General features: G+C 56.0%; 1 protein-coding gene across 1 annotated transcript in view; it reads right to left on the minus strand.

The window, feature by feature from the left end:
* Positions 1 to 25,220, minus strand: part of LOC121151847 (mucin-12-like) — a 38,697-nt gene extending 13,477 nt beyond the window's left edge. Inside the window, exons 1-15 of the mRNA XM_040973700.1 lie at positions 25,216 to 25,220; positions 22,169 to 22,240; positions 21,947 to 22,116; positions 21,202 to 21,442; positions 20,744 to 20,835; positions 18,880 to 19,068; positions 18,118 to 18,233; positions 17,908 to 17,966; positions 17,318 to 17,454; positions 16,942 to 17,007; positions 16,575 to 16,737; positions 16,089 to 16,262; positions 15,921 to 16,012; positions 15,462 to 15,514; positions 412 to 465 (exon numbers count right to left, since the gene is read on the minus strand). Coding sequence (XP_040829634.1) covers positions 412 to 465; positions 15,462 to 15,514; positions 15,921 to 16,012; positions 16,089 to 16,262; positions 16,575 to 16,737; positions 16,942 to 17,007; positions 17,318 to 17,454; positions 17,908 to 17,966; positions 18,118 to 18,233; positions 18,880 to 19,068; positions 20,744 to 20,835; positions 21,202 to 21,442; positions 21,947 to 22,116; positions 22,169 to 22,240; positions 25,216 to 25,220 — 1,683 coding nt within the window. The remainder of the gene's footprint in view (positions 1 to 411; positions 466 to 15,461; positions 15,515 to 15,920; positions 16,013 to 16,088; positions 16,263 to 16,574; positions 16,738 to 16,941; positions 17,008 to 17,317; positions 17,455 to 17,907; positions 17,967 to 18,117; positions 18,234 to 18,879; positions 19,069 to 20,743; positions 20,836 to 21,201; positions 21,443 to 21,946; positions 22,117 to 22,168; positions 22,241 to 25,215) is intronic.
* Positions 25,221 to 26,166: the final 946 nt, after the last annotated feature.

The following is a 26,166-nucleotide window of genomic DNA, read 5'->3' on the forward strand; positions in this document are numbered from 1 at the left end:
TGTGGTCTGGGAGCTCTCCGTAGTCTCAGTCGTGGCTGTGGAGCTTGGGCTGCTGGGCACAGGGGTCGACTCAGATGTGATGGCTGTGGTCTGGGAGCTCTCCGTAGTCTCAGTCGTGGCTGTGGAGCTGGGCTGCTGGCACAGGGTCGACTCAGATGTGATGGCTGTGGTCTGGGAGCTCTCCGTAGTCTCAGTCGTGGCTGTGGAGCTTGGGCTGCTGGGCACAGGGGTCGACTCAGATGTGATGGCTGTGGTCTGGGAGCTCTCCGTAGTCTCAGTCGTGGCTGTGGAGCTTGGGCTGCTGGGCACAGGGGTCGACTCAGATGTGATGGCTGTGGTCTGGGAGCTCTCCGTAGTCTCAGTCGTGGCTGTGGAGCTTGGGCTGCTGGGCACAGGGGTCGACTCAGATGTGATGGCTGTGGTCTGGGAGCTCTCCGTAGTCTCAGTCGTGGCTGTGGAGCTTGGGCTGCTGGGCACAGGGGTCGACTCAGATGTGATGGCTGTGGTCTGGGAGCTCTCCGTAGTCTCAGTCGTGGCTGTGGAGCTTGGGCTGCTGGGCACAGGGGTCGACTCAGATGTGATGGCTGTGGTCTGGGAGCTCTCCGTAGTCTCAGTCGTGGCTGTGGAGCTTGGCTGCTGGGCACAGGGGCGACTCGATGTGATGGCTGTGGTCTGGGAGCTCTCCGTACTCAGTGTGGCTGTGGAGCTTGGCTGCTGGCACAGGGGTCGACTCAGATGTGATGGCTGTGGTCTGGGAGCTCTCCGTAGTCTCAGTCGTGGCTGTGGAGCTTGGGCTGCTGGGCACAGGGGTCGACTCAGATGTGATGGCTGTGGTCTGGGAGCTCTCCGTAGTCTCAGTCGTGGCTGTGGAGCTTGGGCTGCTGGGCACAGGGGTCGACTCAGATGTGATGGCTGTGGTCTGGGAGCTCTCCGTAGTCTCAGTCGTGGCTGTGGAGCTTGGGCTGCTGGGCACAGGGGTCGACTCAGATGTGATGGCTGTGGTCTGGGAGCTCTCCGTAGTCTCAGTCGTGGCTGTGGAGCTTGGGCTGCTGGGCACAGGGGTCGACTCAGATGTGATGGCTGTGGTCTGGGAGCTCTCCGTAGTCTCAGTCGTGGCTGTGGAGCTTGGGCTGCTGGGCACAGGGGTCGACTCAGATGTGATGGCTGTGGTCTGGAGCTCTCAGTTCTCAGTCGTGGCTGTGGAGCTTGGGCTGCTGGCACAGGGGTCGACTCAGATGTGGTGACTGGTCTGGGAGCTCTCCGTAGTCTCAGTCGTGGCTGTGGAGCTTGGGCTGCTGGTCACAGGGGTCGACTCAGATGTGATGGCTGTGGTCTGGAGCTCTCCGAGTCTCAGTCGTGGCTGTGGAGCTTGGCTGCTGGCACAGGGTCGACTCAGATGTGATGGCTGTGGTCTGGAGCTCTCCGTAGTCTCAGTCGTGGCTGTGGAGCTTGGGCTGCTGGTCACAGGGGTCGACTCAGATGTGATGGCTGTGGTCTCGGAGCTCTCCGTAGTCTCAGTCGTGGCTGTGGAGCTTGGGCTGCTGGTCACAGGGGTCGACTCAGATGTGATGGCTGTGGTCTAGGGAGCTCTCCGTAGTCTCAGTCGTGGCTGTGGAGCTTGGACTGCTGGCACAGGGGTCGACTCAGATGTGATGGCTGTGGTCTGGGAGCTCTCCGTAGTCTCAGTCGTGGCTGTGGAGCTTGGCTGCTGGTCACAGGGGTCGACTCAGATGTGATGGCTGTGGTCTGGGAGCTCTCCGTAGTCTCAGTCGTGGCTGTGGAGCTTGGGCTGCTGGGCACAGGGGTCGACTCAGATGTGATGGCTGTGGTCTGGGAGCTCTCCGTAGTCTCTCAGTTGAGGCTGTGGAGCTTGGCTGCTGGGCACAGGGGTCGACTCAGATGTGATGGCTGTGGTCTCGGAGCTCTCCGTAGTCTCAGTCGTGGCTGTGGAGCTTGGGCTGCTGGGCACAGTCTGCGACTCAGATGTGATGGCTGTGGTGCAGGGAGCTCTCCGTAGTCTCAGTGGTGGCTGTGGAGCTTGAGCTGCTGTGGCACAGGGGTCGACTCAGATGTGATGGCTGTGGTCTCGGAGCTCTCCGTAGTCTCAGTCGTGGCTGTGGAGCTTGGGCTGCTGGCACAGGGGTCGACTCTGTATTGGTGGCTGTGGTCTGGAGCTCTCCGTAGTCTCAGTCGTGGCTGTGGAGCTTGAGCTGCTGGTCACAGTGGTCGACTCTGATGTGGTGACTGTGGTCTCGGAGCTCTCAGTGACATCAGTTGTGGCTGTCGAGCCTGAGCTGCTGGGCACAGGGCTCAACCCTGGTGTGTCATCTCTGTCCTGGATATTCTCAGTTTTCTCAATTGTTGTTATGGATTCTGGGTTATTTTCTTGTTCTGTCGTTGTTGCTGATTCGCTGAATGTAGTTGCACTTTCCATTGTTTTTGAGTTCACATTTGTTGAGGAGTGCTCTGATTTTTTCAATATTGTTGTCTCTGTTGTATGTGCAGTTGTAGAATATGACTGGCTATTACTTCCTAATGTTGTCATGCTCTCAATTCTCTTGGAAGTGTAGGTTCCTGTGAAAAGGGTTTTGTTTGCAGTGTTTAACGTGTTGGTGGCAGTGGATTGTGATTCTGTGCTTGTCTCCACACTGCTAGCCAATGTCAGGATTGTGGCAGTAGTTCCCTGTGATCCTGAAGAAGCTGTAGCACCTGCAGTGGTGGCCGAGTGTGAAGGCGGTGAGTAGGTGAAAACTTCTGTGGTCGAAGTTGTTGGTGTCTCACTGCTTGTTTCATCATTACCTGTTGTGGAAACCCCATATGCTGTAAAAATCAGTCAGTGTGGTGGTGTATGAAATTCATATCTCTTTGAAATGTAGTTAGACTATGACAAGCTGGAATTGAAGCCCTTGAGCTTAAAGTTCAAGCTCCCTTTCTAAGATTCAAAAACTGCCTCGAATACATTTGCGTTTGGCCAAACTCCCAATGGAATCATAGCTCTCTGTTCCTTCTGGGAGATCCTACATGTGGTGTCCTTTGCTATTTCCTAGGGCCTCACTATGATTTATGACATTTTTGTTGATATATATTTATTTGAAATGCAGAGTGACAAAGGGAAAGGGGTCTTCCATTTGCTAGTTTACTTCTCAGATGACCACAACATCCAGGGCTGATCCAAGCGAAAGCCAGGTGGCAGGAATGCCATCCATGTCTCCCCCATGTGTGTTTATTTCAGAGGTCCACATACATGGGCCAGAGCATGAGAAAGCTCTGCTGCCTTCCTAGACACATGAGCAAGGAGCAGGATGGGAAGCAGAGCAGCCAGAACTAGAGTTCATGCTCCTATCTAATGCTGCCGTTGCAAGCATGGCCCTAGCTGCTGTGCTCTGGGATTTGTGACTTGAGCTGTTGACAGCACAGCCATGGGTCTGTGTGTTTGTGCAGACTTCTGTTGACAAGCCTCTGCCCTAAGCTGCCTGCACTCCCCTGGCTGAGCCAATTACAGGCCAATAGGCAACAAGCTCCCACAGCATTCTAGCCACATTCAAACACAAGTCCGCATTCACACCAATGCCCCAGGCACAATCTCTCTTGGCTCAAAATCTGTGAGTAGCAGATCGTGGTCTCGCCTGACATCCCACAGCTCACACTTCACTCTGACAAATCATTCTTCCCAATCCTACATGACCTTTCCCTTGCACTTCTAATCAGGTGGCTGCCACCAATCCAAAAAAAAAAAAAAAACCAGTAGAGATAAGACAGCCACTTGCTTATCAGTCATGGACAATTCTATCCTTGCTATCTTGAGACACTTATTCACACAAGGGCCATCTCCTCTACCTCGACCTCTACCTGTCCTACTGGGCTGCTCAATGCTCTCCTCCTCCTGGACCCACAGCCTGCCCAGCAGGCTGCACTTGTGTGAAACAAGGAACCAGTCCTGGGCTCAGGGCTGAATGGTTGATTCTGTCTCCCCAGCACATTGGCCACGTGACTGACGTGGGGTTCTGATTTCCTACAGAAGGTGGGGATAGGACCCTGGCTTGTCTTCATCCTGCTTATGGAAAGAGTAACATCTTATTTTTTCCAAAATGTTTGTAGTTTGTTGGTTTGAAAGGCAGAGTCAGAGAAGATGAGGGAGAGAAGGGAGAGAGATCTTCCAATCTCTGGTTCACTCTGCAAATGACCACAACATCCAAGCTGAGGCCAGAAGCCAGGGACTCCATCCAGGTCTCCCACATGGGTGGCGTTGGCCATCCACTGCTTTCCCAGGTGCATCAGCCTGGAACTAGCTCAGAAATGGAATGGCCAGGACTCAAACCAGCATTCCTATGGGATGCAGCCCTCGCTGGCAGTGGCTTAGTCCACAATGCCACCACACTGGCCCCAAGAGTGGCATTGTAGATGGATAGGATTTTGGTGACCATGGCATTGTCACCTAAAAGCTCATCAGCAGTTTGGCAGGGTGACAGGCAAGGTGTGTCAGTCCCATACTCTCCACTTTGTGCAGCTGCAGCATCCTCACCCTTTGGACACCCCAGCCCCGGCCCCTCAAAGAAGCCACTGCAGAAGTCAACAGGGCAAAGGGACCCCCAGTATCCACAGAGTACCTGGACAGACCAAGATGGACGCAGCATGGGTTAGCCAAGATGCGGCATCCCTGGTTGAGGATCTTAACAAAACTCCGAATTAAGGAAAGTGTTGCCAAATGACTCCACTCAAATGCCTCTGACTTGTAGAATTCATGGGAGGAAAATATAAGCGCAGATGAAGATTGCTAAGATTGCTTGTCTGTTCTCAAGTCAGTGGATAATGCTTGCATTGTCCAATCCTCTTAATCCTGAGTCCATTTTGTATGTAAGCAGAAAGGGAGAGAGGGAGCCAAGTTCCAGAGGCTGCCTGGGGTAATTTGGGACAGGGGGCACCCCTGAGTCATGAGCTTGAGCAACAGACACAGAATACCTGTGCATCCCCATGTGTGAGGGTGCATGGAGAGGCAGGGGGCTCAGAATGAGCATAGCCCTGACCTTGGGCTTCCCAGCCATGAACGGGGAGTCCCTCAAGCTGCCCTGCCCTGGCCTCCTGCTCCCCTGCCTGCTTCGTCAACCCACCCTGTCCTTCATGTGCCTCTCGGGGAAGCTACTACCCTGTCCTGCACTCCCTTGCGCTTCCACTCAACAAGCAAACCCTGGAACCACAGGGAACACCACGTTGGTCCTGGCATAGGAGCCGTGGGCACCCCCTTCGTTCACTGGGGCTGTGAGGGTTCAATGGGCATGAGGGTAAGAGAGGCCCATCTGGGGACGTGGCAGGAAGGGCAGGGAGGAGGGGCAGAGGCAGCCCCAAATTGTCATTCTCCCCCCTGTTCTTAAAGAATCAATGGGCTTCTTGGAGTGGCTCATAAATTTTACAGGACTTTTTAAGTCAGGAAGTTGGAAGGCGTCTGTTGAAACAAGTCAAACATCGGAGCTCATGCCAAGGCCACTGACGGCCAGCTCCCTAACCGACTCACGCAGGCCACAGCGCCACGGGGAGGGCCAACTTTTATGGGATGCCCGTAGGGTATCACCTTATCGCAGGGCACGTTACTTGGCAGGTTGGGCAGGTATGTAACCACCTGGAGGAAGCCCTCGCCCTTCTCTGCTCTGCCCTGTTTAACGGACTCGAAGCTGTTCTCAGAAAAACCGCTGCCCCCAAGGAGGCAATCAGCGTGGAAGGGGCTGGCACTGCCATGTACTGAGCTGTCACCTGCGATGCCATCATGCCCTATCAGTGAGGGGTTCAAGTCCTGGCTACTCCACCTCTGATCCAGCTCCCTGCTAAGACCTCTGGGAAGGAATGGAAGATGACCCAAGTGCTGGGGTCCCCCTGCCACCCACATGGGAGACCAGGATGGAGTTTGCTCCTGACTTCAGCCTGGCCCAGATCTGGCTGCTGCCACTTTTTATCTCTTCCTCTCGCTATCATTCTGTCTCTCAAATAAATAAATCTTTAAAAACATATTCAAGGGGGACCCAAGGCACAATAGCCCAGTGACTAAATCCTCGCCTTGCATCTGCCAAGATTCCACATGGGCGCCAGTTCTAATCCCAGCAGCCCCGCTTCCCATCCAGCTCCCTGCTTGTGGCCTGGAAAAGCAGTTGAGGACAGCCCAAAGCCTTGGGACCCTGCACCCACATGGGAGACCCAAAAGAAGCTCCTGGCTTCAGATCAGCACAGCTCCAGCCGTTGTGGTCACTTGGGGAGTGAACCAGTGGACAGAAGATCGTCCTGTCTGACTTTGCAATAAAAATAAATGAATGTTAACAAAAAAAAAAAAAAAACTTTTTAAAAAAGCATATTCAAAGGACCAGTGCAGGGGCTCAACAGGCTAATTCTCCACCTGAGACACCAGTATCCCATATGGGAGCCAGTTCAAATCCCAGCTGCTCTACTTCTTACCCAGCTCTCTGCTTATGGATCTAGGAAAACAGCAGAAGATGGCTCAAGTCCTTGGGACCCTGCACCAACAAAGGCTCCTGCTTCAGATCAATTTAGCTCCGGCCATTGCAGCCATTTGGGGAGTGAACCAGTGGATGGATCTCCCTTTGTGTGTGTATGTGTGTCTTCTCTCTATAAATGCATCTCTCAGATAAAAATAAACTTTATATTTAAAAAGTGAAATAAAAACATATTCAGAAAAACCAAATCAAAGACCCTGGAACATCTCCCTGTCATGTTTTCTTTAAGAGCAAAAGAAAACACCACAGTCCCATTGCAGTCCCCTGAGACAGGCCTGGCCATCTCTGTTTCCCACGAGAATCAAGGTCTGGCAGTTAAATCTCTGCCAGGGTCACTGAGCTTGTAACTCCAACACATTTTAAAGCTGGCTTTTACGAGCACTTTTAGCACAAGGAGGGGGTCAGGGAGGAGACAAGGCGTTGAGAACAATGTGTGTAGAGGTACACAGGTGCACAAGAGCCCCCCACGCCTCCCCCGCCTCCACTGAGCACTTCCAGCCCAGGCTTCTGGGGCCACTGTGTGTGTGTATCTCCCCAGAGTGGTAAAGCAGGGATGGCCTCAGCCTCGCGTCAAATGCTAGGGTCAGGGCTGTGCTACCAGAAAGCTGGGCGAAGGAAGGCATACATCCCTCCTCCTCCCAGCAAGCCCACCAAGAAGGAAACACAGCAAGGAAAGGCCCCAGCACGGTAGCCTACAGGGTAAGCCACCCTCTGCAATGCCAGCAGCCCAGAGGGACACTGGTTCAAGTTCTAGCTATTCCACTTCTTTTCTAATGTCCTGCTAATGCAGAGGAAGATAGGGCAAGTCCTCAGACCCCCTATAGCCATGGGGGAGAGTAACATGAAGTTCCCAGCCCTTGTTTCAACTTGGCCCAGCACTGGTCATCGCAAACATTTAGGGAGTGAACCAGTGGATAGAAGATCTCTTTATTTCTCCCATTCTGCTTTTCAAATAAATATTTAAGATTTTATTTGTATTGGAAAGGTAGATCAGATCAGGTTTACAGAGAGAAGGAGAGGCAGAAAAAAAGATCTTCCTTCAGCTGGATCACTCCCCCAAAAATAGGCACAATGGCCATAGTTGAGCCAATCTGAAGCCAGAAGCCAAAAGTCCCCTCTGGGTTTTCCATGTGGGTACAGGGTTCCAAGGACTTGAGCCATCCTCTGTTGCTTTCTCAGGCCACAAGCAGGGAGCCAGATGGGAAATGGAACAGCCAGGACGTGAACCAGTGCCCATATAGGGTCCTGGCGCTTGGAAGGTGAGGATTTAGCTATTGAGCCATCACACTGCATCCCCTGCAACCCCCCATCTCCCTACCACACACAAGGGTTTTTTGTTTGGTTGGTTGTTTTGTTTGTTTGTTTGTTTGGTTGGTTGGTTGGTTGGTTGGTTGTTTTTTGGAATTCTACATTTGGAATTCTATCATTCTACAATGATAGAGGAGAGCTTCTCACTGCTGGTTTGTCTCCCAGTAGCTACAATGGTTAGGGCTGGGCCAGGCCAAAGCAGCAGTCCAGAACTCCAACCAGGTCTCCCAGGTGCGTGGCAGGGCCCCAAGCACTTGGTCATCTGCCACTGCCTTCCCATGTACATTAGCAGGGAGCCCAACCAGAAGCACAGCTGGGCCTTCCACTGGCACTCCGAGAAGGACTGTCAGCATTGCCAAGTAACAGCTTAACCCACTGTGCTGAAGTGCCAGTCCCTAGCTATACCACTTCATCATGCTTCTTACCCCAAAGTAAACTGAGGCATGGAAAGAAAACAGACACAAAAAGCATGTCACATCTGAATAAGTGAAAACTGAATAAACATGTCCAGGCATAGGAGGCTAAAGGATTGTCTGTGGCATTCTATAGAAAGAAAAGCAGTCATCGGCCACTGAAATACAAACCATCCAAGTGGGCTGTGGGGAAGCATCCCGGCTCCAGCCCCTGACTACAGCTTCCTGCTAACAAAGACCCTGGGAGAGAGTGATGGTTCAAGCGAGTGGGATCTGCCACCCACGTGGGAGACCTGAAGTTCCTGCATCCCTGCTCTGGCCCCCACCTACCACTGCAGGCATCTGGGGAGGAACCCAGTAGTTGGGATCTGTGTGTGTGTGTGTCTGTCTACCTATGTATGTTTCCCTGTCTCTCAAATAAACACTGTACATGTGTATAGGTACAAGGACCTGCCCATGGCAGAAGCCAAAATACATACCCAGAAAGAAATGCATTGAAAGGTCGGTAGTTGGGCCTGGCATGGTGGTCTAGTAGCTAAAGTCCTTGCCTTGCATGTGCCGGGATCCCATATGGGGATCAGTTTGTGTCCCAGTGGTCCCATTTTCCATCCAGCTCCCTGCTTGTGGCCTGGGAAGGCAGTAGGGGATGGCCCAAAGCCTTGGGACCCTGCACCCATGTGGGAGACCCAGAAAAAGCTCCTGGCCCCTGGCTCCTGGCTTTGGATCAGCTCAGCTCCAGCCATTGCAGCCACTTGGGGAGTGAATCAGCGGATGAAAGATCTTCCTCTCTGTCTCTCCTCCTCTCTGTATATCTGCCTTTCCAATAAAAATAAATAAATCTAAAAACAGGGTGGGAGGGTTGGTAGCACCTATCTGCATGGTGAGAGTGAGTTTCCTGCTTTCTCTTTGCCTTTGATGCATAAAATACTTATTTATGCTAAGAGCTAGAACACAGCACCCATGCCACTGCCCGGAGAACTGAGAGGAAAGTCCCCGGTTTCTGCGGTCACAACGCGTCGGAAACACGACCTATGCACTCCCGACAGGGCCACACAGGGTCAGCAGAGACACCAGCTGGCAATTCCCCCACCACAAGGGAAGTTAGATATTTTCTGTCTACAGCCGGGACACTAAGCAAATAAAGACGAGTGTATTCTTGTCTGTTGGCAGCTTTTATTGTATCTTTGCCCTGCACTTCCTTGGATTTTTTTTCTTTTCAAAAATCGCTATGGAAGACCCAGATGGCTTGGCTGGTTTTGTCTTTTGAACAGTTAATCAGCAACAGAAGATCGATCTCTCTCTCTCTCTCTCCTGACTCCCATCCCCTCCTCCCTCAATCTCTGTCGTTCTTTTACAAATAAATCTTTGTTGGGGGAAAAAAAAAAAAGAGCTCAAGATCCGACTTAGGATGGTTCCTAAATCCAAGTTCCGGTGTGCTGTAGGAGAAAGCAGAGAGAGAGGGTGACCCGCCCAGGGAAGGGGAGGCAGAGACTAGAGCAATGTGGTCCCAGCCCAGGAGCCCCAGGAGTCCCAGAGGCTGCAAGAGGTGAGGTCCTCCCCTGGGCTGCAGAGGGACCTAGGTTCTGACGCATACCTCAGGTGTCTGGTTTCCACAACGGGAAGATAATCTGTCCCCGTTGCCACAGCTGCGGAAAGCTGATACCAACCGGCACCACCGCCACAGCATATGTGCTGTAGGGCAACACTGTGGCACAGCAGGCTAAACCATTTCCTGCATTGCTCACACTCCACTTGGGAACCGATTCCAGTCCCGGCTCCTTCACTTCCCATCCAGCTCCCTGCTATTGTACCTGGGAGGCGGCAGAGGATGGCCCAAGTGCTTGGACCCTTGTGCCCATGTGGGAGACTCAGATGGAGTTTCTGGCTCCTGGATTTGGCCCAGCTCCAGCCATTGTAGCCATTTACGAAATGAACCAGTGGATGAATCTCTCCCTCTCTCTCACTCTCTCAAGTAACTATGCCTTTCAAATAAAGTCAATTTTAATTTTAAAAAGGGCAGAGGAGGGTCTGGAACCATAGGCCTGGGTTCAAATCTTAGCCCTTGCACCTGGAACCACAAGCAAGGTAGGTTCCAAACACTTTGGGCCTCAGTTTCCGTGAGGGTAGGAAGTCACCAACTAAGTGAGAGCATGGGGCATTGAGAACAGCATCCACAGACCCTCAGGGACCACCTGCGACCTTGAGCTTGAACATGAAGGGAACTCCGAAGGGCGTAGGGAAACACAGAATGAAAGGGTCTGTTCATTCGTGGCTGCGATCGCTTTGAAATCCAGCCACACAGGGCGTTTCCAAACTTTTTCTGAAAGAATTCACATGTGATGAGATAATTCGGAGTTGGGGCTGGGGGAGTGTTTCAAAATCGCTTTGCAAAGTCAACCTCTCTCTTCATTCCATTTTTTTTTCCCACCAGCTTATATAATATATAATTAGGGGAGCCAGGCGGCTTCCTTCCCTGGAGGTGGACTGCAGGAATCTGTTTATCAGTACGGTCATCCTTTGCATTCTCTGCCCCACACTGTCTCCTTATCAGCTAAGGCCTGGGAGCATCCGTTAAACCTTCCTTCCTGTACCCCTCCTCAACAGCCACCCAACTCCAACACCCAGGAGCACCCAGCAGCCTAGAAGGAAGTGGCCTTGGGGATCTCCTCTCAGCACCTCCCAGCCAGCCCCAGGCTGCCCCGCAGCCCCAGAACTAAGGTGGGGCTGTCGTTCTCTTTCCATCAACATTCCTTCTTGTAAACTCTATTATAAACTTTTTATTTGTCCTACCTCGGTTCATGGCACCTGAGCAGGCAGAGCCAGGCTTGAGTGTTTGCAAAATGAGTAAGTTTATGACGCTCAGCATAAAACAGCACTTCCTTTTCATAGCTCAAAACTTATAGACCCCAATGTCAAAGGTTGTCCTTGCCTATGGGGAGGCACCACCGTGCCTGGTTTCACATGTGACCGGGCATGTCCACCTCCACCCTCACTTAACAAGGTCACAGAGTTCCCGGGCCCCTCCAGGGTGGACCCTCACCCTTCCCTCCCCCTCTTGGTTACTACACACACCTTAGAATGCCACGTACACAAACCAGTGCACAGGCATCGACCTGCACAGCAGGCACAAACGGCAACTTCCCAGGTACCTGCCCCTGTGTGGCACATGTGGGGTGCGGGGGGCCCAAGGCTGTACCCCATCTTCCTGGAAGCCCCTCCCTGAGGTCCAGGAACCCAAGAACAGCTCCATCCAGACAGCCCTTATACGCTACCACGGGACACTTCTGCCACCCACATGAATGAGGTTCCTGTACACAGGTTCTGCACCTTCAAGCCCCTCAACAGCCTCCCATCTAAGGGAATCAGGATGCCGGGAGAGGATCCTGCTGTCCTAATAGCAGGGCGTCTGCCTTGCTCCACCCACAACACACTCCATCCAGCACCATGTACCACTCCCCACCACACACACACACACACACACAGGCTAGGAGTTGCAGCCCAGCTGTGGCAGGCACTCCAACTCTCCAGGCCCAGCTCAATCTCACACCCTCTTCACAGCCACAGAAATGAGCTTCCCATCTCCTCTCCCTGCCATCCATCTGTCCCAACCATGGGTTGGAGAAGGCTGCCCACCTCTGACCAAGCACACTCGACCTCTGCCCTGGCCTCTAAGGACTCCTCCAGGCCCCAGTATACAAACGATAGAGTTGAGGGGAGCCGGGGAAAGGGGGTAGCCCAGAGTTAACAGGAGTGGGTTGTGTCAATCAGATGCTGTGCGGGCAGCCGTCCTCCGCCCACCCGGTAAGTCACTCAGCCTTTCTCGACCTTGAGCACCTGTCTGGCAAAGGCCCCAAAGCCACCTGCTGTGAACGGACTTTGGCAGACCCTCCCTGGGCAGCTGGGGGATCCCTGGGGACAAGCAGACCTTCCAGGTTTCTTCCACACCCGCCGCCCCCTCCTTGCGCCCTGGACACTGAGAACAGGTGCTTTCTGCCTCTTTTGCACACTGATTGGGGCGGGGGGCGGGGGGGTGGAGGGGGGTAGGGAGCGGGTGGGTGAGTGTCAGCACATCCCCAGCAGTGTTATTCTCACCCCCAGCCTTCTTCCCAGACAACCTGGTCTAGAGGTCCCCAGGGTCTGCTGAGCTCCAAGGAGCTTTAGGGATTCTGTCCTAAGACCACCTGCCTGCCACAGCATCTCAAAGAGGCAACAACACACCTGTTGCTAACATGCTCTCACAAAGTCCCTGAGTCCTCCCTGGCCTCACTGTCCCCGGCATGGCTGGGACCCCCTTACTACCCCTCCTCCCTCACCCCATGGTCTTCCACTCCAAGTCTCCTCTTCCACCTGGGACCTCCTCCTGAGCCCTTCCATGGCCGGGGGAATTCAGAAGACTGACCCGCAGGGGTCAAGACCCAACCACTGCCTTCCACACCACTGTGCCCCCAACCCCTCGGCCATCTCTACCTGGAAAGGCCTTCCACGGGCACACTTGCAGCTCCCCCAAGGCAGCTATGGATGCCCCACCTACACAGCATCCCGAAACCAGCTGGAAACACCCGGCTGCCTGAACAGGTGCAGCCCGCAGAGTGACAGACAGAGAACACCACTAAAATGACAGACACATTGGGGATGCCACACCACCACGGGTTGCACCCCATCCTTGGTGCCACAGCCTCGTGGGATTCCCAGAGTGCCGCCTCTTCTCCAAGCAGAGTGAAGGCACAGGTCTGCAGCCCCTTTGGAGGGAGGGGAGGAAGAAGGAGAAGAGCTGGCCCAGGCAGCCCTGCCTGAAGCCAGGATGCCCAGCGGTGCCTGCTCACTGACCTGGTGTCGATGTGAATGTCGTGGATGATGATGTTTCAGCAAAACACAGGGCCTGGAGCTGGAGAGCCAGCAACAAGAGCCAGGTCACCAGCATCTCCCAAGGAGAGGCAGAGAAGTGAGAGGCTGTGAGGGAAGTGGCAGGTATAAAAAGACCCCGGGGACCTTGGCCACACGGAAGGGTAGAGCCTGGCCCGGGGTGGGGGACCTGATGATGCTGGCTGAGTGGCCCTTAGTGCCGCAGGGAGTGGGCCAGAGAACAGCCTATCAGCTGGCTTGCCCTCTAATCCCGCCAGCCCGTGCCTGGGTTACCCCAAGGGAAGCCAGGCTCAGGGTGGGGCAGAGCAGGAGGGAGGGGTTGTGGGGGGGGAAACTATGCTTGGGTTGCCAAGTGACAGAAGCCAAGACACAGCAGGGAGGGAGGGAGCACAGAGGGAGGGGTGCAGGGACCCCAGGAGGAGCAGCCAGCGCCAGGCCAGACTGAGGGAAGAGACCTCCATACCCACCCCAACAGGCTCCTCTTGTTTTCCTACCTTCCTTTCCCATGGCCCACTTCATACTGACCCTTTCCAAATTTCCAGAGCTTTCTACCAGGTGGGGCGTCCAATTCACACCTGACATTTTTATGATTTTGGTCTCCACCCGGCCAGAGATAGAGATGGGGAAAGGTCATGACCAGTCCCTACCCAGGGCAAAGGATTCAGGGCTGTCACTTACACTGCTCACCCAAAGACCCAAGCAGACAAGTCACCGCGATCCTGCCCAGTCGTGACCGCATAGCACTGACCGCCCAAAGTAATGAGAAGACAAAGGCCCCAGCCCGGCCCCAGCTCGCATGAGCACTGGCTGTTGGTCAATATTTGCAGTGGGAGTGAAGGAGGCTCATGTCTTTTTTTAGGGGGGGGTGGGGTGGGGAGTCTCTGCAATGCCCATGTTTTCAAAAAGCAGCTGGTCCAGGCAAACCCACCAGCTCCTGATCCAGTGCCAGCCGCTTCCTTCGCCCAACAGCACCAGCCCTAAGCTCTCCCAAGATCAACAGGATTGGAACTCCTAGCAAAATCCAAGCGGGGGAAGCTCTGCCTCTCAGCCAGGCATTCACTAACAAATCTGGTCTGCTGAGATCTGGAGGTCCTCCAGCCTGACAGTCCCAGCCCAGGTGCAGCCCAAAGACGCCCCGCTTGTTTCCTGGCATAAAGGGGCTGGAGACCTGTGGCCTCACCCTGCTTGGAGGAGAGGGGGCACTCAGGGAATCCCAAGAGGCTGTGGCACCAAGGATGGGGTTCAACCTGTGGTGTTGTGGCATCCCCGATGCGTCTGTCACTTTAGTGGTGTTCTCTGTGTCTGTCACTCTGCGGTGCCCCTACAACTTCTCTAGCTGGGGAGACCAACGAAGGTGAAAAATGAGAAAGACATAGGCTGCTTCTCTGGTGACAAACACTGTATTCTGTGTTCAAGCCGAGGACCAGGGACATGCCACCTGCTGTCTCGAACCGTGTGTTCCTGGCCAAGGAGGTGGAGGGGTAACTTTCAGAACCTGGAGGCTTGCAAGGGAGGAGACACCAGGGAGGGGGTGGGGAGCAGGAGGAGGGGCATCTGGGGGAAATGACCCACCCTGGCTAGCCTATGGGCCTAGGAAGGGGCGGGGCCTCAGAAGTGAGGCCAGAGGCACCTGAGACACAGCTGTTCATCCTCGGCTGGGCACAGGGAGGAAAGGACTCAGGGGACAGGGACCAGGATCCCAAAGCACTGAGGAGGGGTCAGAGAGGGAGACCCGTTAAAGAACAGGAGCATGGGCTAGGTGAGGATAGAGGAGTGGAGAGTGGGGGCTAGTGCAGCTGGCACGGCTCCCAGGAGCAAGCAGTGAGGGGACAACCAGAAACCTACAGCGAGGGAGGCGAGGATCGGGACTGGCAGTGAGGCAGTGAGTGCACGAGGACAGATGGGGGCACAGAACCAGATCAGCGGAGGTGGCATTCACAGGGTGTAGACAAGGGGTTGGGGGAGAGTGTTACATTTGTTTCACAGGTGAGGGGAACCGAGGCTGCAGCTTGCCCAAGGTCTCACAGCAGAAGAGCCTGGATGTGACCTGGGTCTCCACTCCAGGTGGGTTCCAACTAAACGGGGAGGAGGCGGATGGGGGGACTAGGCAGGTGGAGGAGAGAGTGTCATGTTGTCGAGGACACAGGGAGCCCCGGTGACTCAGGTCTCAGAGTGGTCTCTTGCCACGGAGGCCGTGCAGGTGGTTCCCTCGCACTGCACTAGAGCTAGGAGGGTGGGATGGAGGACATGGCTGCCTCAGGTCCCTGGATGTGCACCTGCTATGGAAAGCTCGGTAAGGGTGTGCACACAGACCCAGCCCACCCTGCCTCCTCCCCAGGAGTGTGGGGACAGGAAGGGGACTGCAGGCTTAGCCTCTCACCCTCACATTGTGATCCACCATCTCCAAAGCCACGCGGCAATTTTCTTCCTCCACTAGAGAGAAAGAGACAAGAGGAGAGAAGGAGAGGCATGGGTTAGGAAGAGGGCAGTGGGACAGGGAGATAAGGCAGCTGGCGGTCCCTATAGTGGCTTTGTGGTGACCCAGTGAAGTAAGTCAAGCTTGTGACCAAGGCTGCAATCCCCAGGGCCCACTCTGCGAGGATGGCCAGGTGCCTGCACTGCCACACGTGGGACAGGCGGATGGAGCTGCATGGAGCCGCAGCTCTGCTGGGGAGTGAGCCAGCGCAAACAAGATCTCTGTTTCTGTGTAACTCTTTCAAACACAAATCTTTTGATAGAGAGAGAGAGAAAGGAAGGCAGGGTCCCAGTACTTCCCCTGGAGGAGCTGACACGAAATCCCCAACTGGCACACACACTTGTCCCATCCAGCAGCACTCACCTGCTCTGGAACCCTGCAGGCTCACGTTAGAGAAGATCCCCACGATGTCCTCGTCCCAGGACTCCCCCCACTTCCTGTCCTGGTCCCAGTGCCTGAGCAGAGAAACCGGTGGTCACGCAAGCCGTCGGCTGTCCCCTACCCTGCCGTCCCCAGCGCTAGGGCGCTCACCTGTCTTGGCGTGAGCTTCTGCGCCGTCGGGCGCGCGCCACCAGCACGCCCAGCAGCAACAGCAGCAGCAACAGGAGCAGCGCGGCCCCCGCCAGGCACCCGACCAGAGCTCTCCAGTGCACAGCTGCCTCGCAGCGTGGACCCCAAACCCAGTGCGTGTCCGAGGAAAAGCAGCTGCGGGAGGGTACAGGACTTAAGACCCGCGGGCCCCCGGCTGAGCCCGGGTGGGCGCATGCACCTGACCTGGGGTGCAGGAGCTGGAGAAGGGGGCGGAGCTCCATCATAGCCGTGAGCCGGGCCTCCAGGGATGCGCCGTGGGAAGCAGGGGCCTGATGCAAACGGGGCGGGACCTCTAGGAAAGCGTCCTGAGTGGACGGGGCTTCGGGAGAAGCCTCATGGTTTGATGTATAAAGGGCAGGATTTGATGCATAAGGGGCGGGCCTGGTGAAGAGAAGTGGGGCTCAGACCCTACTAGCCAGGGCTCACCGGCAGGTGGGTCCGCTCCTCTGCAGAAGGCACAGGCCCTGGTGACAGTCCAGGGCGCCGTCCACGCCCGCCGCGCATCTGGTGACGCAGCGCAGCCGGTTCCCGTCCACCACAGGAAAGTAAAACTCCTCGTAGCCCTGCGCAGCGGCGCGGCGGCAGAGAGCTGCGGGCGGGGCCAGGGAGCTGCAGAGACCTCGGCTGCTACCCAAGGGGCGAATGCGCCTGGGCAGGGCTGTGGATCCCCTGAAACAGACCCCTGTCCCCTTCCCCTCGCCTCACCCAAACTGCCCCACTCCCACCCCTCCTCTCCGGGAACTGCGTGCGCGGTTGTTGTCCGTGCTGGGAAATGTCAAGGCCGCAGCCTCACCTTCCGGGGTCAGCTCCGTTGGGGTGCTGTTGTGCACTTTGGCGGAGTCAGACTTAAAACACAGGACTGGGGACACAGGCGCCCACGCGATGGAGCCAGGCGGATTTGGGGAAGGGCACAGAGATAGCTCAGTGTGGGGATGTGAGGAGGGGCCCCCCCAGGGGAGCCTCCCACGGGGATCTTCAACCCCACCAGCTAGGGGGCCCAGTTCTCCCGGTGGGGTGGGAGGGTGCTGGTTGATTCAGCCGGAGGTGGACCCATGCCCCCTCCTCCCAGCCTGGCAGAAGCACCCCCAGGACTGGCCCTGAGCCACCGGAGGCCCCCAGACCGGAGTGGGAGCACGTTGGCGCTGACCCTTTCCTTAGCCCCAGCTCACTCTGGCCACTATGGCAGGTGTCCAAGTCCTGGCTGGCCTTCTGGAGCTGCTCCCCCACTTTCTTGTACTGGCTCTTCAGCTGGGGACTGAAGGGCAGCTCCAAAAGGGCCAGATAGTCCACCACAATGCTGCCATTCCTGAGGGAGGGGGTGGGGGGAGGGAGGAGAGACAGGTGATGAGAACCAGGCTGTGAGAGGAGCCTGTGCCAGGACCCCTGACTGGCTGTATCTGAGACGACCAGACCAGAAGTGACTGACATGGGCTTTGCCACCACCAGGTACACATACAGAGAGGAGCAGGTTCTCGCTGGCTCACTCTCTCATTCACCCAGCAGAACAGCTGCCAGCCAGCCTGAAGCCAGGCCTGCAGTTCCCCCACACCATCTCCCTGCAGATGCCATGCCCTTAATATCTCTCCCTGCAGCCCGCTGAAGAGGTGTGTGTGGCCCCTGCTGCCATGGAAGTCATCCCCCAGGAAGTGATGGCAAAAATCCCAGTTCCCAACTGGGAGCAGTTTCCTTGCACCCATCTCCTGCTCCCCACCCCTGACCCTCTCTCTAGGAAATTCTGGTGCCCCAAAGCACCCCATACCTGAGGGACCGGATCTGCACCCCTTTGAACTCCTGCACTTCCCGGTAAATCTCCTGCATCTGCAATGGGGAGGCAGCCTAGGCTGGAGCCCCAACTTGCAGATCCCAGGGCAGGACTCTCAGGTCCCCTTCCCTTGCCTTCCCTTCCCTCCCCTTCCCTTCCCTTTTCTTTCCTTCCCTTCCCTTCCCTTCCCCACCCTCAGCCCATCACCTGCTCCTGAAACGCCTGGCTGAAATCCCTGTAGGCCTTAGACATGTTGTCCTTCAGGTCCTGGGTGAACTCCTGGTCCACAGACACCTCCATGACCACCACGGCCTCCACTGTGTCTGCACACACAGCCCACCCAGCTCTGGTTACTACCTGTCTGTCGCCCCCTCTGCCGTATCCCCCATCCCCAGGTAAGCAGATTCACAGCTTCTGAATGGGCACCCTCACTAGTCCCAGGAAACACCGTTAGGATGTCCTAGAGAGAATGAAAGCTGTGGGTAAAAGTCTGATGACACAGTGTGGGACAAAGTGTGGACTGTGCTAGGGGGCCCCTTGCATAGCGCAAGAGGGAGGCAGAAGCAGTCAGAGTCGACGGGAAGAAGACATGGCAGCTGTGGAAGAGACAGGAGGTGGGGACGCCTGTGGCTGCCTCAGATGGTGCAAGCAGGGGTCCCTGACCCAAGGACTGCAGGCAAGGGAAGGGGCCTCCAGGCTGGGGGAGCCCCCATGGCATTGCCAGCATCCAGGTGTGGTCCAGATGTGGTCCAGCTATTGGGTCTGTCTGCCATAGTTTGTAAGAGCAGCAGCTAGATCCTACCACAACTCTGAACAGCCCTGACCAAGAGGAGGCCCCATGAGGCCAGTGTGTGTCTGGCCACCCTGCAGAGGAGAGGACGACGTGGGACAGTGGAGGGAAGAAGGAGCTGGAGGAGGCTTTGGAAGGATGGGACCTGCAGGTATCAGGGGCACTATATACCAACTCACCCACATCCACCTGCTCCATGGGAAACTGGCAGGTGGAGCCATAGAAGGTGCTGGGGCAAATGCACCTGAGGCCATCCCAGGAGCCCCCATGCTGGCACCTGGGCTGCTGAAGCTGGCAGTGGTCCCCGGAGAAGCCCGGGAGGCACATACAATGGCCCTGGGCCCAGGTGCCACCGTTGTCACAGGTACCTGGCAAGCACGAAAGAGAGGGAATGGCCGGTCAAGACAGAGCTTCCCCTGGGGGACAAAGGGAGGACGTGAACTGGGAGACAGCAGGCCCAACCTGGGAGTGTGGTCAGCCTTGACTCTGGGCTGCTCTGAATCACACTGGATGTAGTCCTGGGGGACATGAGGCTGGAGGGAATCCGGGCAGGGGTGGCCGGTATCTCCGATGTCCTGGCAGGGAGCAGGGTGGGCTGTGTCACCTTGCTGGAGGTCATCGTCATGGCTGGAAGGCTGCCACTGGGCTTTGTGGGAAGGCCAGACCCACGGGGGGTGGTGGCAGGCTCAGGACTCTTCCATGTTGTGCTGGGGAGTGACCAAGTGCCGGCAGGGATGGTCTCAGAGCTGGGTACATCACTTGTGATGGTGCTGGGCTGTGGTCCCATGGTCACAGAGGTAGAAGTGTCCGTCAGAGTAGGAGTGACAGGTGTCACAGTGGTGGAACTGGGAGAAGTGACCATTTTGGCCATAGAGGTGAGGATTGAGAAGGGGGTGGACTGGGTACTGGGCTCCCGCTCCGCCCAAAGGATGGTTGGGGAGGGGGACAGGGTGGTAATGGCTGTGTTTTCTGGCTGGGGTATAGTGGAAGGAAGGGGAGCTTCAGAAAAAGGGGGTGTTGCAGTGAGCAGCGTGCTCAGGGGCAAGCTGGTTGCAGAAGACGAGGGAGCAGAGAACGGTGAGAGAGAAGACGGTCCCATGCTTCCTGTGTTGGCAGTGGGCATGGCTGTGAGCAAGGTATGCCGAGTGGGGTGTGCTGTTACAGGGGGGCCTGGGACAGGGCTAAGGGATGTCACCGCGCTGGATGTGGAATGAGGCGCTGGTGTGTCAGTGTGCAAGGAGGAGGGGCTGAGCAGGGTGGACCCAGGGGGTCTGTAGGTTTTATTGTCAAAGGTTGCTGGAGGGGATGTGGGTGCTAACACTGTAGCAAGGGAGCTGGGGTCAGACCTTGTAGGGCTTGTGGGCCAGGCAGGAGTGGGGATGGAGTTGGGGCCCCCTGGGGGTGATGTCCCCGAGTCTGGTAGGGTTGGGAAGGATGACATGATGTGTGTCGGACTTGCTGAGGTCTGGGGCGCCATGGGTGTGGGGGAGAGATCTGAATCAGGGGCACCTACAGAAGAGTGGATGGCAGTCGTCAGAGTCCTCTCAGGGCTGTTCGTGTCCAGAGAATAAGGGGGCGTGGCCGTGGGCATCCTCCTGGTCTCTAAGGAACTGGGAGAAGATGCAGTGGCCATGGTGGAGATGGTGGGAAAACTGGGAGGGGTAGTGCCGCCTGGAGGGGTAGCCTGGGAGTGGGTGGCAGGGGCTGTGGTCCCCAAGGGAGATAAAGGCACAGTGGCAGAGGTGCTCATGGGGGTGCCCGGCTCCCTGCTGGACAGAATCCCACCCGGAATGGATGTCAGAAACTTGCTTATTGTAGCAGTGGATCGGGCAGCTGTGCTGGCAGCCGTGGGACTTGTGGGAGGTACCAGGGCAATGGAAGTGGTTTCTGTACTGAGAGACACTGCAGGGTCCTTGCTGGCAGTAATCAGGGTGGTCTCTCCCGGGAAGGTAGCCTGAGGGGTGGGGAAAGTCCCATGGCCTGGGCTAGTGGAAGCTGCACTGGATGCGTGTGGTCCTGTGGGGGTGGCTGCTGTGATCACACTGGTGGGAGTGGGTGTTGGGGGAGACTCAGCTGTGGTGTGGAGTGTTCTGGTTTTGCCTGGGGCAGAAGAGATGGGCTGTGTGTGAAGGCTGCTGGTGTTTGTGAAAGAGGAAAACCCAGATGTGGACAAAGGACTTAGTGGAGGAGTTAGAGTGTTGACAAGGGCTGTGGACACACCCAGAGTGGTGGCGGAAGCTGTGCGCACATGGAATGTTGTGTTGCTATTGGACAATGATGAGGTTGATGGGAAGATGCTTGAGAGCGTTGCTAAGGAACTGGTTGGAGAAAGGTGTGACCCCATGCCCGCTGATCCGCTGGTGCCCACAGACAAGTGGGTGTCAGTGGTGTATGTGGCTGTTGAGGTGGATTCACCTGGTATGTGGGCCGCACTGGTGGTGGCTGGAGCCAAGGACCCAGAGGTCCAAGAACTGCTGACCAACGTGGAAGAGGAGACTGACCCAGTGGGGCCCACAGAAGAGTGGACGGCAGGGGCAGGGGTTGTGTGGGAAAGGTCTGCAGTCAGGGCTATGGAGGGTGGCACTGTGGAAAAGGAGAGGATGGCAGTTGTGGCTGTGTTGGGTGTGGGGTGGCTGTGAGAGGAAGTGATGCTGGGGGTCCCGTGTGAGGGGATCTGTGTGGCTGTGGCTCCTCGGGTAGTGGTGGGAGTCAGGGCTGTTTCTGTAGTGGTTGGTGAGGATGCTGTAAAGGCAGGAGAGATGCTGGTGGTTGGTGCACCTGTCACAGAGGTTGTAGAGGGCGTGAAAGCACTAGTAGGGGAATTGCGGAAGGTGGGCTCAGATGGGGGCATGGACACGGCATTGGCGGTAGAGGGTGCAGACAGCAAGATGGATGAAGGGGAGACGTCACTGTGGCCTGGCTCTGTGCTTGGGAGAGGAGAAGACGGCACAGTCAGGCCTGGGGGTGATGTCACAGTGAGGGTAATGACAGTAGATAGGAGAGCTGACTCAGGTCTCCCTGTGGTTGTCACAGTGTGTGTAAGTGATTCCGTGGCTGTGGGTGTTGTGGCCGTGTTTGTGTGTGTGGTTGCTGCGGTGGATTCACCTGCTGTGTGGGCCGCATTGGTGGTGGCTAGAGCCAAGGACCCAGAGGTCCAAGAACTACTAACTGACGAGAAAGGGGAGATTGAGCTGGTGGTATCAACAGGTGAGTGAATGGCAGGGGTTGGAGCTATGCAGGGGAGGCCTATAGTCGGAGCTGGGGGAGTCAGTGTTGGGAAAGAGGAGAGGATGGTAGTTGTAGTAGAAAAACTGTGGGAGGTGGTGTCAGGTGGAGGTGTGGACACGGCATTGGTGAAAGGTGTTATGGATTGCAAGGTGGATGGAGAGGAGACATCAGTGGTGCCTGGCTCTGTGCTTGGGAGAGGAGAGGAAGACACAGTCGTGCCTGTGGATGATGTTAAAGCACCAGTGGTTGATACAGCAAGTGTGCTCGTTGTCCAGGGCATACAGGTGGTGTTTTGAGTTACTGAGGATGTGTCTGTGGAAAAAGAAGAATGATCTGTGGTTAGAGGAACTGCGGTACCGTCTGCAGTAAGGGTTTGCGCAGTTGTCCCAGTCGGTGTGCCACTAGGATTTGTGAGAGTCATATGACCCACACCTATGACTGTCATGGCCTGGCCACTGGAAGGTGGGGAATGGTTGAGGATGGGATTGGTTTTTGCCATGGAGAGAAGCCCATGTAGGATGGAAGCAGACAAGGCCAAGGTGCCTGTGTTGGCAGAACAGAGAACCAGGCGTGACCATGCATTTCGCTGCAGCACCATCATGCCACTGCGGTCATCGCTATCCCAGTTCCCAGATACAGATCATGACAGCAGGGGGGAGGTTGCTCATTCCCACATGGAGGCACTGGGAGCTGGAGCTTCCTCCTGCCCAGGGCAGGAGCCAGCGGGTTGGGGCGCCCTGTGCCCCTCCCTCACTGGAAACAGGTTGGCCAAGGTTCCTCTCTCACACTTTCCTCCCAGCCCCACTGCTGCCCAAGCTGAGTTTCTTTTTCCCCAAGAGTGAGAGCTCAGTCAAGGCCACACAACCAGGGTGGGGCCGATGAGGAAAGAGCCGCAGGGCACATGCCAAGTGCAGAGAGAGAGAGAGACTTGAGATCCCAGACTGTACTGAAAGCCAGGGGCATGGTGGGTGCAGGCGGACAGAGCAGGGAAGCCAACTTTCAGAAAGAGCAGGTGGGAGAAAACATTCCAGAGACCTTCAGCCTTAGCAGTGCATGTCAATCACCAAATCAGACATTTGCCAGGTTCTTCTGCCTCTGTCCCTGAACTAGGTAATACACCAACATGCACACCCTCAACCCTACAGACAGCACCAGCCCATGCTGCAGGAAGTAAGCCTGAAGCTCCAGAGGTGAGGAGTGGGGAAGGGGTTCCTGGGCTGCAGCAAGCAGGAAACACCCTCCCCAACCTCCGACCACCTGTCCATACAGCTTAAACTTCTTCATGTGGGACATGCCACATCGTTTCCCTGAGAACTGGGGCCAGGGACCGGGAAGCAGGGAGTAGGGACACCATGAGGAGCCCCTGGTGCCAAATTGTGGCCCCGGAAGCGAAGGAACAGCTGAACCAAGATAGGTCCCCACACTGGCTGACCTCTGACCCACAGCCTCAAGGCAAAGTGCACTTCAGCATGTCCCCAGACAGCACTGGTGACAGCAACTTTGCCCAAGGACATGGGCCCTGGCAAGGGTTGAGAGAGGGAAGGGCAGAGCCGGGGTGGGAGGGGAATGGGGCAAGGAGCTGCCCAGGCAGAGAAGCAAGAAGCAGGGAGAGACTCAAGAGCAGGCAAGAGGGGAAGGGAGGCATTGAAAGGTCAAGGGGAGGGAAGGTCTCTTGCAGAGGGACCCTGGGACAGGGGACAGGAAGACAGAGGGGCATTCCAAAAATGGAGGAGAGCCTGTCCCAGGAGCCGATGCAGATGTACCCTCAACAACCGGTTCAAGTCAGAGCTGCAGCCGGAGCCTCCCAGCTTCCTTGGCCCCATGCCCACAGCCCCCAGCCCCACACAGAAATATCAGAAGGATCTCCAACCTGCCACCCCCCACACATTCTCCCACTCACCTGTGGCTCCTGAGCATGCCTTGAGCACGCAGAGGAGGCCAAGGAGCCCCAGCAGCCTCATGGAATTTGGGGGACAGGACCCACGCAGGTGGTCGGTGCAAGACAGCAGGAGAGAGACTGCAGCCACGTTTGCACAAGGCGCCCGCCCCAATGGAAAGTGGTTATTGCCTTGGCAGGCTGGAGGGCTGAGCCGCACCTATGCACCACCCACCTCTCCCCTTCCCACTTCCTATGCTGGATCCAGTGGTGGGACAGGACAAACCAGGAGGTGCTGGCCGCCCCAGCCAGGCTTCAGCCCCAACCCCAGGAGTAGACTGGAGCCTTGATCCATCTTGGTCTTCGTTCCAGGCACACCTGCTGGGAAGGGGCTGGTGGTACCCGACTCCCTTGCAATTCCCTTGCTGTCATGGCGGACCCTGGAAACAGCCCAGATGGATTGTTACAATCCAGAAAGACCAGGGGAGATCAGAAAAGCATCACCAAAGACAAACTCACACGGGTCCTGTCAAGTGGAATCAGTCAGCCGTGCTTTTATTGAAATGCACAGGTGAATACACACAAGTCCTTGCAGTGGATACACAAATACACACATGTGGGTAAGCACATTCAGAAGTTGGCGAAGATTCACCTGCCAGCAAGGGCGTAGGATTAGCTCAGAGAAGCCTGAAGGAGCTGAGGCTGGGGGAGCTTGTGGGGGTACCACCAACCACCTCTCTAGTGCCACAGTTTGAATCTCCCAAGGCGCACCTGCTTCAGACCTCCTGCCTGCAAGGTGGCAATGCTGAGTGGTGGGCCCTTTAAGGGGTGGGACTTTGGGTTACCTGAGGACAAGCCCTGCAAGAGACAAAGGTCCCTCTCCTGAGACCTTGAGTGAGTTCTCACAAGAGTGAATTATAAAAAAGCATGAACCTGGCCTTGCCTCCTGTGTGGAGTGGGGGCCACTCCCTCCAGTACTTGCTCCCACCACCACCATCCACCATGACATGACAGGTGGCTACCCTGATGCTGCAGCCTCTGCTCCTGAACCTCCTGAACCTGGAGCTCAGCTCCAGGCTGAGCTACGTTAATACACAGGACAGGGGGGAGCAGTAGCCATGGGGAAAAGGCACCACTTAGGGCACGAGCATCCAGTGTCAGAGTGCCTGGTTCAAGCCCTTGCCCCTTCCACTTCCAAATCAGCTTCCTGGCAATACACACCTGGGAGGCAGCGGAGGGAAGGGCACGGGGGAAGGGGGGTTTCAAGCACTTCGTTTCCTGCCACCCATGCAGGAGACGTGGATGGAGTTTGGGCTCCTGGCTTCAGCCTGGCCCAGTGCCGTCTCTGGCAGATCCTTGGGATATGAACCAGCAGAGGACAGACCCTCTGTGTCTGTATGCCACCTGTTACGTCATGGCGGATGGTGGTGGTGGGAGCAGGTACTGGAGGGAGTGGCCCCCACTCCACACAAGAGGCGAGGACAGGTTCATGCTTTCTACAATTTTTTACAATTCTGATCATATTTCAAAAACAGGAATCCAGAAGTGGACCTGGCACAGTGGTCTAGCAGCTGAAGTCCTCGCCTTGAACACACCACCAGGATCCCATATGGTGCCAGTTCTAATCCCGGCGGCCCTGCTTCCCATCTAGCTCCCTGCTTGTGGCCTGGGAAAGAAGTCGAAGATGGCCCAAAGCCTTGGGATCCTGCACCCCCTTGCTCCTGGCTTCAGATCAGCGCAGCTCCAGCCGTTGTGGTCACTTGGGGAGTGAATCATCGGACAGAAAATCTTTCTGTCTCTCCTTTCCTCTATATATATGGCTTTGTAATAAAAAAAAATTTAAAAAGGAATCCAAAAGTATCAACATAAGGTTAGGCATGAACAAGGCTTCTGTGGAAAGTCCTGGGGAATCCCACCCTTCCCAGCAGGACAGGGCGAGGCCAGAGGGGCCCAGGCAGCCATGAGCCTCCCAAAGACTGCTCCACTCGGAGAGTCTTATATTTTATTAAGGTTTATTTCTTTTTATTGTAAAGGCAAATTTTTTAGAAAGAGAAGGAGAGACAGAGATCTTCTACTGGTTCACTCCCCAAATGTCAGCAACAGCCAGAGTTGAGCCTTTTCAAAGCTGGAAGCCAAGAGCTTCTTCCAGGGCTCCCACGTGGGTGCAGGGACCAAGGACTTGGGCCATTCTGCTGCTGTTGTCAGGTGTGTTAGCAGAGAGCTGGATGGGAAGTGGAGCAGCCAGACTTGGACTGGTGCCCATAGGGGATGCCAGTGCCACAGAGCAGGGGATTGTCCTGGAGTAAAACTGTGCCAGCTCCCACGTGGAGGTCCTTGAGAGGCTATGCTGCACCTGTTTCCT

The sequence above is a fragment of the Ochotona curzoniae genome, unplaced genomic scaffold (genome assembly GCF_017591425.1).
Source record: "Ochotona curzoniae isolate NIBS_2020 unplaced genomic scaffold, NIBS_Ocur_1.0 contig_2321, whole genome shotgun sequence".
Taxonomy (NCBI): Eukaryota; Metazoa; Chordata; class Mammalia; order Lagomorpha; family Ochotonidae; genus Ochotona; species Ochotona curzoniae.